General features: G+C 36.5%; 1 protein-coding gene across 4 annotated transcripts in view; it reads left to right on the top strand.

The window, feature by feature from the left end:
- Positions 1 to 17,779, top strand: part of RUNX1T1 (RUNX1 partner transcriptional co-repressor 1) — a 177,029-nt gene that overhangs the window by 154,919 nt on the left and 4,331 nt on the right. For all 4 annotated transcript variants that reach the window (XM_020972875.2, XM_020972871.2, XM_020972877.2 and 1 more), the window contains one exon: positions 2,945 to 3,135. In XM_020972875.2, coding sequence (XP_020828534.1) covers positions 2,945 to 3,135 — 191 coding nt within the window. The remainder of the gene's footprint in view (positions 1 to 2,944; positions 3,136 to 17,779) is intronic.

The following is a 17,779-nucleotide window of genomic DNA, read 5'->3' as shown; positions in this document are numbered from 1 at the left end:
TTGGGGGAAAAATTGGAATGTTTCATTGTAAACCCATAGAAAAACTCAGTGTCCAACTTTTTGCATGAAAAGTCTTATGCCTTCCTTAAGTTTAAGGCAAAATATAAATAATGGAAAGTATAAATAATGCCATTAAATCAAAAAGATTTCATAAGGTATAAAGCAAATTTGGATTGAATTTTAATTCATAACCAGTATACTCCTCTTAACATAAAATGGTAATTACAGGAGATTTTATTATGTACAGAAAGCACATCATACAATTTTTTGAAATCGAAATTTGTAACAAATGGTAAAATTTCTTCCCAACTTTATAAACAACCCTCCAAACCAAACCCCAGAATAAAAAGTCTTTATAAAATTTGAGGCATCTCACATAAAGATGGTTATAAAATTGCGTCTGTATGTTTTCTTCTGTGTATTTCTTTTCAAGTGATCAGAGAATGTTTGCAGTTGGTAATAAATATTCAAGCACCTTGCCAATGTCCTACCAATTCTCTTTGCTGATCTGTATATGCCTGTGGGACTAGAATAGGAATGCATAATTTAAATATAAATTGCCTGATTTGCATACACAATTAGTCAAGCTGCAGCTTTGATCGTAAGCAAAAATTATTGTCCTGTATTGCCACTTAGAATTTTAATTCACCTTGAATATTCAAAGTAAATTAGGCCTTGACTGTATAGTGGAAGAGTAGGACTTACCTCAGCCCTCATTCTCTCCCCTTTTTACCTCCCCCTCTCCTTTGTTCCTGCCATCCTATTCATTTGTGCTTGGATAACGAGTGGAGACGTGAAGAAATGCCGTCAGCTTTTTGGTAATGTTCAGGTTTTGCAAAATTTCCATTTTTAAGGGCATATTTTTTTAAAAACCCATATAATTTTAACATACTTTAGTTAGAATAAGTGCCCTTTAATTGTTCATACCTTTGGGTTTATGAAGTTTAGCTAATATAATTTAAGGAATGCTGCTATAAGAATGCAGGTTACAAGTGTCATGGCAACTGATTCCTAGGTGATAGTTTTTGATGATTTCAGAAGTTCTGAACTGTAGGTATGTCAAACAAAGCTCAGAGTACTAGGCAACCAGAGGAGTACTTGTAACTCTTACATTTTTAATCTACAGTAAAACATTTTTATTAGGAATCTGTGTTTTTAATTAAACAGAACATTTAATTAAGGTGCTTTTTAAGTGGGTGAAACAATTAAGTGCAAACACTTGAATGAAACATGTCATAATTAGTTTTAATAGAGTGTTAATTGGTACTACGTTTGCCAAGTTAATAATTACTGCTTATTAAATTTTCAATTAATCATTGTAATTTTGCTTTGAATAAAGATGAAAATTAGATAAACTAATTCAGAGGGAGGATATTTTCCCTTGTTAATTAGAATAGTTAATTTTTTAAAAGGGAAATGACTTGTAGTTGTCAATTGCATGATTGTACATTAGTAGAATCTTTGCACTCTTTCTGTATCTAAAACTGAATAACAAGTTTGACAGCTTGTGTTTTCTTTCAGTCAGATATGAAAGATGTAAAACGTGAACATTTTCTCGTATGGTACAATGCTGTGATAAAGTATGTTGTATTGTAAGTAAGTTAATGAAAGAAAATGTAGGTGTTTGCTTGAGTAGGGCAATGATTATTTAAAATATGAAAATGGAAAGTATAAGTCAGAAAGCGATGGTAAATTTCTAAATCTTCCTATCATATAGATTGTGTATACCCCTCCCCCTTAATAATTCTCAGGAAATGATTACAGAAGAAGTAAAGCTATATTGTCTGTTTCATCATTGATTTTCTTTAAAAGGTCTGTATTAACCTAATTGCTATTATGAGTTGCCTTTTCAGTATTCTCTATTTCACTCTTCAACTAGCAGGATAATTGCAGTGGGTTTTAAAGGAGATTGTACGTATGTACATACATACATACATACATACATACATACATACATACATACATGGCTTGGTGTGTGTTAGGGAGTGTGTATATGCACACATACATAAATAAATGTATATATACATATTTACGCACATTTCCTCTCTGTTTTGATAAGTGTACAAAGAAATAGGTTATTTAAAAATTTTTACATTATTATTTTTTTGTTTTTTACATTGCCTAAAATCCCCCCTTTACCCTCTCAGAGTGCTATCTCATACAATAAAGACTATCTTTTAAAGAAAAAGAGATAAAAGGGGAAAAATCAACAAAAACAATGAATCCATTGAAGAGTTTGATATCTAAAAGATTTTACACATACACACACACACACCTTCTAACAAATATATAAGTAAAAGGCATTCTTAGATAGGCAGGTGCTCAAATAATATAAGCAAACAGTTCTCAAAAGAAGAATTAGAAACTGTTAATAATCATGTGAAAAAATGTTTCAACTTTCTGTTTTCTATTATACCAGTAACTTATAAAAATTTCAATATGAGGGATACTAGAGGTAATAAAGTAGGGACTCCCAGACTCCCCAGTAGTCCTTAGTAACTGGCATGTTAATTTTGTATTCAAGAAATAACAAATACTTATAAGAGATTAGCCTACCTGCTCTAGGTGACCAAAAGTTTGAAGCAGCTCGATTAGGGAGATTAAGCATTGATATTATTGACCAAAAACTGAACTCACTTTTGTTTGCTGTAGAGTGAAAAGAAAATGCTCATGTGTTTGGAAAACAAAATAATATTGTTGTGTCCAGTGGATAAAATATCACAGAGAAGTTCCAGTAGCTTTTCATTGGATTGTTTCTCAATCTCAAACTCAAGGGAAAAATATCAGTTTTCAGGGCTTTGTGGAATCTTGATACAACTAGAAATGTGTAATCCTCAGATGACTTTGCAGTATGTTTTGCATAGTGCTCCTTCATAGATAGCCATAATCCAAATTGCTGTGCTGATTTGCAGTCTTTCCCTTTGGGGGTTTTGTTTCTTTGTAGAGGAAGCAGTCAATGAGGTGAAACGTCAAGCTATGACTGAGTTGCAGAAGGCTGTGTCAGAGGCAGAGCGGAAGGCCCATGACATGATCACTTCAGAGAGGGCCAAGATGGAGCGAACAGTTGCAGAAGCAAAGAGGCAGGCCGCTGAAGATGCCCTGGCCGTTATCAACCAACAGGAAGATTCAAGTGAGGTAAGACTTTAGTTGGAACCTTGAAAATGGCCCATTACCCAAGGTTTTGAAGGGAAGAAGCTTTAAGATGATCTTTTGTAGCTTGAATTTGGGTATCCATTGAAGTCACAAATGCAGATATGTGTTGGTTTCCCTATCTTGGTCTGACAGTGTATTTAAAATTTTGAGAAAGTTTGGATATGGGTATCAAAGACCAAATGCTGACTGCCACTTGTTTTTGTTAACTATCTGAAATAATAGGCAAATTTGTTCACAAGTTAAGATATTTTGTTGTGTTTTCATAGATGCATTGATACGACTGGATTTTGGTTAACTTCCATAAATTTCCCAGTAACTCATTCTAGATTAGATATCTGTGTTTGTGTATGTCTTCATACCAAAAAGGAATCCAATAATAGAGATGCTTGGTATAGTGTTAGGTTCTCAAAAGATAAGTGAACCAAGTGCTGAAGATGAACATTTTCCTCGATTTGGATGTTTTATGTCAGCTACAGGGATTATATGTGAGCTTAAGGGTGTGGTGAACAACATCTGGTAGGAAGAAGATAAAGTGAAAGAATGATAAAGAATAAGATTGGAATGAAAAGGTAAACCTCGCTGTAGACTTGACAAAGACCAAGGAGCTTTGAAATCTCTGTATGGGAGGGAGGGACGTATGGCAGTGTATGCAACAGGAACTTAGTGATGAAGGAATAATATAGTTACTGCTCATACTGAAGTGTTGGGGGTAACATGAAAGTTCATTTCTTTTAAATGAAGACCTAGAAAAAATGGGGAGCCTACTGAAATATTAAAATTGGTATACAAAAAAAAGAACTTTCATTAAAAAGGTCCCTCTAGTCTAACTCTAATAATATTTTTGTTTCAATTAAATATATTCAAGTGATCTCACGCATATTCTTTATTTCCATATTCTTTGTAATAACCCTTATGATGATCCTTTCTTAGTAGGATGTTGCTATCAGAAAACATTACTCTCATAAACTGTTGTTCATGTACAGTGATTTATATATTTATATGTATAATGGTGCTAATTGCCTAGATGGCATTATCACAAGGATGTAGGAACTGTAGGTGTATAAAACTGTGCTTTTGTACAGTAATCAGAGCAATCTAGTAAAATGCTGTAGTCAAGAGTTGAAGTATCAGAAGCGCCATGAAGGAGCAGCTTCAGTTAAAAGACCACGATTAGCTAGTCACACCAAGCTGAACTAGCAAAAAGCTTGAGCTGATAAATCAATGGCTTGCTACAATACATATCTATAATTTGAGAGAGAGAGTAAGGATTTAATTTGTAGCAGGCTCCTCTAGAGATGAAAGACCCCGCGGGATCACGAGATGCCCAGAGTTTCTGTTTAATGTGTAGCAGATGAATAACAAGGAGACAAAAGGAATTGATTTTCAACATCTGAAAGTTTCTCAGGAAAAGAGAGACGAGGGGAAGTTTATCTACCCTTTAACTACTGACTATTCCATTGCCGAATTAAACCAGACATAAATTCAATTTTATTGACATCTTGTAGCTAAGATATTCAGGAACTTTGTTTTTTTTTTATTAGCTTCTTTGAGGAGAAATGTCTTGCTCTATGTTACAGCAGTAATTCTGTGGTACACTGTTGTTGTTATTAAAACATTATCACTTTCATGGGTACCTTTAGGATCACTATAAATGTTAAAAGTATTTTGGAGGACACAAAGATAAGTGTCTAAGAAGAAACTGTGAATTAGGTTCTTGCATTCTCGAAGTAACATGTTATCTCCTTTCAGGATTCATAGGTTTCCTTTAGCCCCAAAATATGGACAAAAGAATATGTAACCATGTGTTGTGTAGTGTAAAGAGTACCCTGGAAGTCAGAAGATGTTGGTTCTAATCTAGCCTCTGCAGCTTGCTGGTTGTGAGACAAATCAGCTAGTTTGGACAGATCAGTTCACCTCCAGGCTTCACAGTTAACCTCCTATATAAAATGAGGAGGTTTAACTGGGTGAACTGTAAGGCCACTCCCCTCTAGCGCCTATGACACGTAACATGTGACCTCTATAACACTATTTCTTAGTGCTGATGTTTCATGGAATGACTGAAAAAGTAGTGGAGGATCACTGTTTTGTTGTTTTTTTTTTTTCCTCAGAGTACTTCTGCCCTATGATTCTTTTTTTCTTGTTGGGAATCTTCAGTAAGAATTAGTTGTTCCTGAAAGAATGTGAGCTTCTTGAGGGGGAAACTGATTCTTTTTGTTCTTACATCCCAGGCATTTAGCATACTGCTCAGCAGTTAATAAATACTTGTTTAATAAATTCATCCTTTGATTTACCGCCTATTCTTTCTCATGACTTCTGCAAAATTTAGTGCCTCTTAGGCTCTGTACTTTTAATTCCTTTGGATGATATCAAGTCCCACTTCCTTCGTTTTTCTCAAAGGCTATTTTTGTTGATTCTTAGACCAATACTTGTCATTTTGGTCCAGACATACCTATACTGCTTTGCTGGCATGTGCTTTACCTTCATTCTGATAGCAAGATTTTCATTTTGACATTTGTGGATAATTATTTAATTTGTGGTTGTTCAGTCATTCTGACTCTTCATTATCTCAATTGGGGTTTTTCTTGGTAAAGATACTTGAGTGGTTGGTTGGTTCCCTTTCCAGCTCATTTTACAGATGAGGAAATTGAGGGTTAAGTAACTTGACAAGGGACACACAGCTAGCAAGTGTCTGAGGCCAAATTTGAACTTGGGAAGATGAATCTTCCTAACTCTAAGCCTAGCACTCTATCCACGGCACCAATTAACTCCCCAATTATTTGATTAATAGACACCAGAGTTAGCAAAGAAAAGCAGAGAATTTGTACCCTAAGCCTGTAATTTTATAAACTGGACCTATTTCTTACCAGAAGAAAATTGATTACCTTTAAAATGCCCAGATGTTCAAGTAGCTAGGTGGCATAATGGATAGAGCACCAGCCCTAGATTCAGGAGAACCTGAATACAAATCTGGACTCGGACATTTGACACTTAACTAGCTGTGTAATCATGGGCATGTCATTTAACCCAATTGCACGCGTGCGCGCCCCCCCGACCCCCCCACAAAAGAAAGAAAAAAAGCCTAGATTTCTTTCCTTCCTCATCATTATTAGAAGTCTCATTTTTTTCGTCTGCAAAGTAGGTTGGGGGAGAGGGGGAAGGGATGTTGTCCAAGGTTATCATCCAGCCTGAAATAGAATATTCAGTACATGAAAAACACTTTGAAAACCTGTCGAGTGCTGTTAAAAAAAATAGTATTAAACTTTCTCCAAATGGATTCTGCTACATTTGGAAGGAAAGGGATGACGTTATGAAACCCCACAAACATTAACAAGTAGAGGTCAGGTCAAGAAAAGAGGAAGATGGAGTCTGCTTCCCATAGGATTGTGAAAAGTCTGTATATAGGATCAATAAGAAATGCAATATGGACAGGAAAGTCAGCAGCCAGATTATAGAAAGCCTTCAAAATGACACCACTTTGTACTCCACCAAACATTTTTCATCTCTCTCATATGGTAATTTTATTTTTCTACTTAAAATACCTAAGTGTGTTTTCCCATTAAACTACTTGGTGATCTTAAATTAGTCCTCCAGCTTGCTTCTGGGCCTGTAGTCCGTTAGTCATTGAGAAGGATTGTGAATAAGAAAGTAACCAATAAATTAGCCCTGTGCAGCAACAGAAGTGGTATTCTTTCACATTGACTTTGTGTCCCCACTGCTTTGATTGGAAGTGGGACCTCAGCCAAAGACCCAAAGGTAAACTACTCGGCACCAGGAGACAGCTGTGAGTTTGGAGTCACCAAACTGATGTGTACATGGCAGCCGTAAAACTGTCACCTTCCAGCCTCCATTTACAGAGAGATGAACTGAACACAGTCTACTTGAGAATGGCAATTCAGTGGCCCTTCTGAAGTAGTGGTATTGAACAAAGGTATCTCCTTAACATTGCCAGAGGCTGCTAAGTCCTGATAGTGGGAACGTGTAGTGTCCGGTAATTTACACTTACTTCAAGGATCAAAGGGCCGGCACCCAGTAGGTTCCAGGGACTGTAGAAAACTGCATAGAAATAGATGACTTCTTTAGACTTGGTAATGAAGAACTTTACAGGGTAGGACCTGGTCAGTTGTTTAGAAATCTATTCAATGTAGGCAATTTGAAATTAAAATAGAACCTAGGGGAAAAAGAGTTTTGATATTCTGTAGCATTAACATTAAACATATGTAATTAATTTTTGCGTGCGTGCGTGCATGTGTGTGTGTGTGTGTGTGTGTGTGTGTGTACTCAAATATATAAGTACACACCTATCAACCATAATTTATAAAAAAAAAAAAAGAAAGCAACTCTGCACATGAGGCAGCACTTTAGGTGGTGGGGATGTTGTGCTCTTCCCTTCCCCTTACACACACACATACAGAGAGAGAGAGAGAGAGAGAGAGAGAGAGAGAGAGAGAGAGAGAGAGAGAGAGAGAAGAATGAAACAATTCCTACTCACAAGAAGAATACATTCTAAAAGAAAAAAAATATATAAATAAAAAGAGAACAAATGCAAATAAATACAAAGTAGTGAGGGGGAGAGTGCATACATTCACTAGCAGTTGTGGGAATTAAGAACAGAAGGTGGTGTTTGTGCTGTACTTTTAATAGAGGGTTGTGTTTTGGGGGGTTTGGTTTTTTTCTTTTTCCCGACCTGGAGCTGAGGGTTGAGAGTATATTCCAGGCATAGAACAGCTCCAGGCATAGAACAGCCTGTGCCAAGGGTATAGAAATGGAAGGTGTGGTGCTATGTGTGAGGAAGAGAGAAGAGGACAGTTTGGTTGGATTGTAAAACACATATGGGGAAGTAATGTAGAATGAGTCTGGAAAGATAGGTTGGCTGAAGGCATTGATGGACTTTTAACACCAAATACAATTTCTGTTTTATCTAGGAAGCTTATGGGGAGCCATTGAAGTTTGAGCAGGGGAGTCACATGGTCAGAGGTATGCTTAGGAGGGGCTCTTCAGCAGCTGTGTAGAAGATAGTTTAGAGTGAGGAAAGACTTGAGGAAGAAACTTGGTAAGAATCAAATTAGGAAATACAAATAATACAAATTGTATTATGCTGAGAAATGATGAAGAGGACAGTTTTTTTTAAATGGGAAGATTTATGTGAATAAATACAGGGTAAAATAGAACCAGTTGAACAATTTATATAATAACAGCATTATAAAGACAGAGACCTTTGAAACACTTCTATCTTGTCTATGCAATGACCGATCATGATGCAAAAGACCCATGGTGAAACATGCTACCTACTTCTTGACTGATGATGGACTCGGGGTACAGATTGTGATATGTATTTTTTGGACATGGCCAGTGGGAGGAAAATGGAGAAGGAAACGAATGGTAAAGCAGCACTGTAACATCTTTGCCAAGAAAACCTCATTGATAGTATGATCCATGGGTCAGAAAGAATTGGACAACAGTGAATGACTGAAAAACAGTTGTTTTACTTGACTATGCATGTATGTGATAAGGGTTTTGTTTTTCTTTTTCAAGAAGGAAGAGACAGATTAAAGAAAGTATTACCATACTATTAGTATGGTACTCTGCATACAATAGATACCTAATATTTGAATTAAATCTTACAGCTATTTGTGTGTATATAATGAGTACAGAACTTGGGCTACAAAAAGGCTAGTTTGACTTTGAGTTTCAGGGAGGACATAATGGCTTTGGAGGCTCTAGTTTATCAATGTCCTTAAAATGTAGAAAATAAAAAAATTTCCTTACTTATGATTTTCTTGGCATTGAAGGTATTCAAACAAAAATTAGATGGCTGAATTTTAGAAATGTTTTAGACAGATTCTCCAAATCAGGTATGAAGTTGCATGAGATGATTTATGGTATCTCTCATAACTGACATTTTGTTATTTTACCACATCAGCTGTAATAGAGCCTTGTTTCAGGACACAGGTACCTGTTTATTGAATGAATAAGTATGTTGCTGTATGGGTGGCAGAGTCCACCCAATTCTGCAATTCCTCCATCCTGATTTTGTCCTATGGGTGATGAATGTGTGTATTCATATTTGATTGAAATATGAAATAATTAATTCCTAAATAGATGCTAATCTTGAAGAGCAACTAAATCCATCACAATAATTTGGCTGTAAAGCTTTGGAAGTTGTCTTTCCAAACTATACATGTCCATCATCTCTCCCCCTCCAGATAAACTAATCATTGTATTAGTCAGTTACCGAGTCCACTGTGAGAAAGTGGAAAGACAGATTTCATTCGTTTAATCTCTCTGGGTCCACTTTCCAGATCCCTACCTGCTCTGTCTAATCTCACAGAGTTGTTTGATGAACCTTTAAGCCCTATGTAAATGTGAGCCATTATTATTTTAGAAGCCTTTTTTTAAGAGGAGGAACTGCAAGCAATCTCCATGAGAATAAGGATTGTTTCATTATTTATGTTTGTATAATATGAATGCCTAGCACTGTGCCTGGCACATAGTAAGTGCTTTAATGAATGACTGTTTTATTGATAGTAGTCCAGATAACAGTTAATTCTATAGGGAGTTTTCTTTGGGAATACACATATTCAGCTAAGAAGGATGAATGTATTGTCTTACCATTTATATTTCTCTAAAATTTCATCAATATTGTAAATTGGATTCCTGTGACATACCCGCATGCCTTCTTCCTATATAGGCTAGGCATGCTAGCATGTTAAAAATCATAGTTTTGGTACAAGATAACCAGAAGCTGTGGACACTAGAAGGGCAGTTTTTATCAAAGAAGCCAGAAGCCTTATTCCAAGTTCAGGAACCCCCCCAGCAGAGTTATGACTTAGGGGGAAAATTAAAGAAACAGGAACACTGTAGTACCCTAACCAGGGGGTCCCAAAAGTGTCTCAGTACACAGTGCCCTGATCATGTTTATAGGCAGCCATTTACTACACCTAAACTTAAGCCCTGATTATTTTCAGACTCATGAGCTATTGAAATGATGACATTCTTTTAGGAGCAATGAAAGTGAGAGTTGCCAGAATGAAGCAAAGATATTAAGGAGAACACCCGTGATATAGTATACTGGAAAGAGTATTGGTTTGGTATTAGGGAAGCTGGGTCCAGACACTGACTGTAAGTGATTACTTATGCCTGCTTCTTCCTTTTTAAAATGAGGGGACCAGAGTAATAACTTGTAAGATCCCTTCAAGCCCTCAATCCATGAGTCTGGGTGATGCCTTAGTACAAAAAGACTTAAGCTGTCAGTTCACATTTCACAAGAAGTAGGTGAGCCTTCTGTTATTTAGCTCATCCTAGTAGTTACTAGGAGACCTGGGCTCTGCTGTTGTCCCTCTGATTCATAGCCCAGCTCATTTCTATTTACTTTGTGACTTGGGCGCATTTTATATGTATCTTCCATGACTCCAAGAGATAATTAAACATTTGAGGAATGGGTGCCTTTGATCAATGGAAAAGAAATGGGACCAATAAAATTTGTTCTCAATCTATTCACAATGTTGATCTGTTTCAGAGATGCTGGTTGACATAGTAGAAAGAGTAATGAACGGTTTTGGAGTCAAGAAGGCATAATTTTAAATTCTACTTCTAATAATTACTCTTAATGATTCTCATCAGGTCACATATTCTCCAAGTCTCAGATTCCTTTTTTTTTTTTTGAAGTAGGACTAATGCCTTTAGTATATATGTCACAGGGATGTGATAGATCTCAAATGAGAAAATATGAAGTGCTTTGCAAACTTTAAAGCTCCCTATAAATGTCAGTTAGTATTATTTCAGTTAGTCACATGATTCCTTGGTAGGCTGAGAGGAAGATTTAGTTGGTTAGATTTACATTCTCATCTCTTATTTGAGGCCAAACAGTCATTATAATTATATTTACATAAGTATGCTGTTCATATTGTTACCTTGATTTTGTTTACTTCATTGCACTGAATTCTTTATATTCATGATTTCTTAAACTGCAATAATTATATTCATTTGCTTATTCCCTATCAATGAGCATTTACTTTGTTTCCAATTATTTGTTACAATAAAACATGCTGCTAGGAATATTTCAGTGTATGTGGAAACTTTTTAATCTTTGACCCCTTTAGGATCTATGGAAGCAGTGGGATTTCTGAAGCAAATGACATTTTAGTTGTTTTCTTAGCATAATGCCAAATTGATTTCCAGAGGGGTTGAAAAAAATTCATAGCTCCACCAATGATGTATTTAGTGTGTCTGTCTTTTCCCATTTAATGTGGTCTGTTTGTTATCTTTTCAAACTTGCTAGGTGTTAGGTGAAACCTCAGATGTATTTTCATTTGCATTTTTCCCAATTATTAGTGATTTGGGACAATCTTTTCATATAGTTGCCAACAATGTGAATTTCTTTTGAAAACTGTTTGCATCATTTGATGGTGGCTCTTTTATATTTGTGTTCAATTTCCTTGGATATATCAATGCTCTTTGACAGGGTTTTTGTTTGTTTGTTTTGGCAATCAATAATTCCCTTTTTATCCTTGTTGTATTGATTTATGTAAAAGCTTTTCAGTTTCATACAATCAAATTTTTTTATTTCTGATGATAGATTTTGTTTGGTAAAGAATCTTCCCCTAGGCTATGAAAAAGTTCTCATCCAATTTTTTTTTCATTCCTCCCTTTTGGGGGATAGAGGTAGCCATTAATATTTAGGTTGTGTCCATTTTGAGCTGCTGTGGTATATGTTGTAAAGATTTCGTCAAAACCTATTTTTTTATACTACTTTGTTGTTTTCCCAGCAGTTCTTGTCAGATAGAGATTCTTCTCCGTGTGATTTGTAATCTTCAGTTTATTGAACTCTAGGTCACTGAATTCAGTTATTTCATCTACTTTTTTTTTTTTAATCCAGTGACAGTGGTTTTGATGATTACCACTTTGTAAGATAAGTTGATGCTTGGAAATACTTTTCTCATGTCACTTATACCTTTCCCACTATTATTCCCAGTGAGTGATTGAGCTTTTCATTCTTCTTAATGAATGTTACTTTGTCTAGTTTTATATAACCGCTTCATAGTTTGATTAGTATAATACTAAATTTGCAAATTAATTTCATTTATTTTTATTATATTCATGTAGCCCAACCTTGAGCCATGACTATCACTCCAAATGTTCTAAACCTTTCATCATTTTCTTAAAGCGTGATTTATAGTTGTGCTTGTATAAGCTTGGTTTATAATCATATTTGTATAAGGCATATTGATGGTGTTTTATCCATTTTGTGGTTTCTTTGAGATTTCCCTTTCATTATTTCTGTCTGAATTTTGTTATTGCTATCAGTGTTGTGGCATAATTTTGTATTGTGCTCGTTTACTGAAGCTTTTCATTGTCTCAGTAAGTTCCTTTGCTGTGTCTCCAGAGTTGTCTGTATTCTATGCCTGTGGTTATGTCTTTAATTTCTTTCTTTTTAGCTTGCTAACATTAGTGTTTTTAGAACTATTTCATAACAGTGGGGAAGAGGAGCCATCCTTGCTTTAAGTCTAAACTTTGTAAGGTTTTTAGCATTAAGTGAGTGTTAGATTTTGTCAAAGCCTTTTCCCCCTCTGCGTTTCTGGATGTAATCATATGGTCTGAAGTGTTTTTTTGCTTTAATGTGATTAATTATGTTAATTGTTTCCTAGTGTTGAACTATCCATCCCTGGTATAATTTCTGCTTATGATGGAATTGTTGCTAGTGAATAATTTTTGTCTATATATTGCTGTAATCTTTTTACTAGGATATTAGACAGGTTCACTGATACTACACCATCTTTATAGTCACTTTTATGAACAGCAAAGTACTTAGGAACTAATATAATTTGTAGGTGCATCATAGCTGAGTAGCCTTCTTCAATTTGATCTGAATTAAAGCAGTTAGTGGTCTTTATATTTCCCTGCATCCCTGACTACTCTATACTTGGTTGCTGTTTGATAATTCCTGTTTATATTCATTCTCACTCAATCAAAAGCCAAACACTGACCAAGCAGAGTTTTGCTTAGACGTATTGTTGGCCCATCAGTGACAACCAGACTAGTTTGGGTTTAAAGCATGGTCCTTAAGAAAGAAATCTAGCCTCTAAATCCCAAGATATCTTGTAAAGTTAGGAAGAAGGAAATAAAGAAAGGAAGCAGGAGCTCTGTTGCCCAACTGGCCAGCTCCATTTGGGTCCCCACTGGGGCAGCTCCTACTACTCACAGTTTGTTTTTTGTCCTTCATTCTTGAAGAGGATTATGACATCATGGAGGTGATGCCATGACATGCAAATGAATTGGATTTAAGTGAGGAAGGGCAGAGCAAGTCACCAGCCTCACTTTCTCCTCCAGAGCTGTCTGGGTCCAGGCAGATACACATCAGGACTGCTGGAGATGGCCCCACTCTACTTGGTAGATGATCTGCAGATCTCCATTGTTGAAGGCCCCAGTCAAATCAGTCAGATTTACCTAACACTGAATTAACTATTTGAGTCCAGTATGACATTTTCTACTCCAAATGTAGGGTGTTCTCAATACTTAGGTATTCCAGATGTTCCTGATTTGCTATTTGTGGTTCACACTTGCTAACTAAAACTTCTTCACCTCTGAAGACCTTCTCAGTTAAATGGCCTCTCATCCACATAAAAAAGACAGTGCGTTTGAAAAGCATGTGTCGCCCAGGTAACAACGTTCAGTTGACTGGCAGCATGTTATGTTAATTCATTAGTATGCATATCTTGAACAGGTATTACAAAGAGAACTGTGCACAGAATTTAATAAATAGGTCAAGGAGGGCTGGATTACAATTGAGGAGTTGTTCAGTGCTTATTACAGTGATCTCAAGCTGAACTCCTTCAAAAAGCCCATCTCTTTCACACTACCTAATATTCTCCCAGTGGTACCATATGGTTGTGAATCACAAAACAGCATGATCAAAGAAGAATCAAAACTGCAGGTGACCTAAAATGGTGGTGCAAAAACTTGATATTGTAAGGCTGCATCATGTTACTAACGATAGCATGTGTGCAAAATGTGTCAGGAGAAGACATCATCATGATAATATGATTGGAAAAGGACATTGCCTGGTTATGTAGAGACACTGAACACTGATAGCTAGATGGTTTAAACTCACCTCTCATATGCCACATGCAGTGCTCTTTGGAGGATTTACAGAAAGAGATGGACAAAAATTGTATCAGGAGGGACAGTACTCACACTGTTTTGAACATGGATGCTTTAATTTGAGTCCAAGAACTATAGTTTTTTTTCCTCTTTAAAATTTCAGTTGTCCAAGAAGCATTTAAAAGTTAAATAACAGCTTTGGGTGCCTATATTGAAGATTCTGTTAACACATTGACTGATAAATTCATCCTGTATTTGTTTCACTTGCTGTATCAGAGGTTATAAAAATGTAGTTTGCACCAAATAAAAAAAAAAAAGAATATTCACTCTTTGTTGTACCTTCCATAAAGATGAAATTAAGGGAATAAAAAAACCAAGATGTTGGACTACTTTAGTCCCAGTGGTAGTAAGTTAATGTTTTTTGAAAACTTGAGATAGTACTCTATCGAGGTAAAACTAACCTGAGTCCATGAATCTAGAATCAAAACCAGGTGATGCTAGACAAGAAGTCTGAATTCCCAACAGTTTAACTACCCCCAAACATCTGTTTCTGTATTTGGCATAATTCCACTTTTTTTGTGTGTAAAATTGTTCCCATCTTTGAAAACACTTTAAAAAATAAGCAAGTCCCCATTCTGTCTCCTCCCTCCCCCAATTGCCAACACATGCATTTGTAATTACCTGGTTTAGTCTGTGTGTTTAATCAGTTTAAATTGAGAATGCTGTGTACATCTGACTTCAATCTGAAGGAGCTATTGAGTGTTGGGCAGTCACCACCCTTGTATCTGCCAAAATGTACCTCTGCCAAGAAAGGATCGAGCTAACACCAGGATATTTCCTAAAGAAGCCACTTGACTCAGATTAAATATTTATTTCCTTAAAATACTGGTTTGGATTTTGGTCTCTGTCCTGTAATTGGGATTTTCTGATGTTTAGGAATCTCACTTATTTGCTGGACTTGTTCCAGAATCAGCTGGCATTTATTCTAAAGTCTTAAACCTCAAGGAAGCAAACTTCATCCTCAGGGCTGAGTGTCATAAGTTGTATGGAGGTGAGGAGAGAAGGAAATTTGAGAAGGCAGAAATCCACATCTCTGTGTTCATTATCAATGCAACATGATTCAATTAATTTTAAAGAAGAGAGGACTTTTAACTTGCCATTAATAAAGCTGCTCATCAAATGTGTCTCCTTGGAGATTGTATTTTTTTTAAAGATTAGTTTAATTGAATTTGAATAAAACTGCAGTTTACACCAGTCATGATTATTAATTTTAGTCCTGTTTTTTCTTTATGTGAGATTGACAACCAGACTTCCTTGTAGTTATTTTAAATGAATCAATGAATGAAAAAGCATTTATTAAATGCTTGCTATATGTGCAAAGCTCTGTGCTAAGCACTGGGGTTACAAATAGAAAGATCGTTCTGGTTCTCAAGGAGCTCACACTCTAATTGGGGGAGGCAGTAGATTAAACAAAAAAATTAGCTGCAGGGAGGAAGGAAAAACTGAGAAGTCTTAAGGGCAGATGGCAAGCAAGGCCCCAAGGGTACTTAGATTAGGGTCAGTAGGTCACATGATAGTGCTGGGGGTCTGCAGGGTGTAGAGGAAAGACAGATGGTAAGGCCTGGTGGTCTTCCAATCTTGCCAGAAGGAATAGAGTTGTTGACTCCCACCTCATTCATGCCCTGTGAGCAGTCAAGAAACCCAGATGGATTCTTGGCAGCCCCCGGCAGGAAAAGGGAATAAAGGCAAAAGGCAAGGGGAGAGGCTTCCTTCATAGGGTTGGGTCTTCCTATTGCCTCATAGTCCCAGTTGACTTCTGGGACAGCCCAAGGGAAGGGATGGGGTGTACCTGGTACCCCCACTCATGGTGAGTTTTCCCACCACCTGTCAGTAGTTCTACATGAATTAAGAGCCATTCTCATTCATCAAATATTCTGTTTTTAATGGACTTCAAATTACTGTAGAGCAGATATTATTAGCCTGAGGTCTATGAATTTGTTTTTTAAAAATATTTTGCTAACTGTTTCAGTAGGATTGGTTTCCTTTGTAATCCTATGTGTTTCATTTAATTTTATGCATTTAAAAACATTATTCTGAGAAGGGACCTATAGACTTCACCAGACTGCCAAAGCAGCTCATGACCCCAGAAAAGGTTAACAATTCATTCTTCATTACTGTGGCCTGAGTTCCTTATGCAGTGAAGTTTTGATCATTATACTCCTACTCAAAAAACTTCAGTTGCTCTGTCTGGCCTTTATGGTAAAATTCAGACTGGTATTGGGGAGGCCTCTATTTCATGGATCCAACCATCCTTATTGCTCTCCCATATGTGCCCTAGGATAATCAAACTAGTCTGCTTCTCAAAATATTCCCAAGAGTATTTTGGAAGAAGGTTTCCTCTTCACTTTGCTTATTCTTTATCTCTGCCTTGAATGTGGTCCCCCTCCTCCTCCTCCACCTTTCCCCATTTCTACTACCTGTCAGAGTTTTACCCATCCATTAAGAACTTGTTTAATAGAGACTTCCTTTCAACTTAATAGAATATGTTTCCTACAGCCAGCCCTAGAATTTGTGTTCCCTTTGTATGCCCCTTTCTCTAATCTTTATAGGTATTTCTCATATCTCTCAGTTCAATTTTAAGCCCCATGAGGGTCAGAGACTTTGATCTCATTCATCTCTATATCCTCTGCTGTCTCTAACATGGGACTTGGCACAGCTGATGCGTCCCAATTGAAAGGGGGATAAAAATTGTGTTCTGTATATGTGTGATTCCTTGGATTCACAACATCACAGAGGCTTGGAGCCACTGATGGTAAGCCATCCCTTTGACTTTTATTGACTGACAAATGTCATGAGGGCGATGATGAACTGCAACAGAATGTCAGTGTCTCAGATTGATGGGCTCTCAGTGACTTTAAGCAGTCTTTTACTCCCATAGCCATAGAACATAATAAAACAAACAGAAAAGCGAGTGGGCATCTTTCTCTTGCCTAGTATGATATTCCTTGTTTTCACCATGATGTAGCAACAGGCTGCCTAAGGTCTTACCTGTCATCAGTATTCTGCCTGACATTCAGATTGTCAGGAAGTGAGTGAAATGGGATCTGTTAAGGAACATTTGTGACTCAGTTCCTTTGTGGGTCCCTTGTGGTGGTGTTTGTTTGTTTTTTTTTTCTGAAATTGTCAGAGACCTCACAATCTATCCTTTCAGTTCCTAGTCTTTCAGGTTTCTCAAAAGCATTAAGCATATTCTGAGTGGTTTTAAAAGTCTTGATAATACGAAGTACATTGAATACCTAAATACAGTATTTAAAACTAAGCACGAAGACAATTTCATGGCTTGTCTCAAACATTTTCTTTAAAGCAAATCTAAGGACAGAGTTCAGATTAAAATAGGAAATATCTAATGTTGCATCATCTCCATATTATAATGTAGGCTGTGGTTATTTCAGATCCTAGCTGATTTGTATGAAAGTCTTGAGAAAATAAGTTTATACTCCAGGGGATATATTAAGGACTGACAGTGATA

The sequence above is a fragment of the Phascolarctos cinereus genome, unplaced genomic scaffold (assembly GCF_003287225.1).
Source record: "Phascolarctos cinereus isolate Bilbo 61053 unplaced genomic scaffold, phaCin_HiC Scaffold_4;HRSCAF=312, whole genome shotgun sequence".
Taxonomy (NCBI): Eukaryota; Metazoa; Chordata; class Mammalia; order Diprotodontia; family Phascolarctidae; genus Phascolarctos; species Phascolarctos cinereus.
This window is presented reverse-complemented; position numbering and strand designations above follow the sequence as displayed.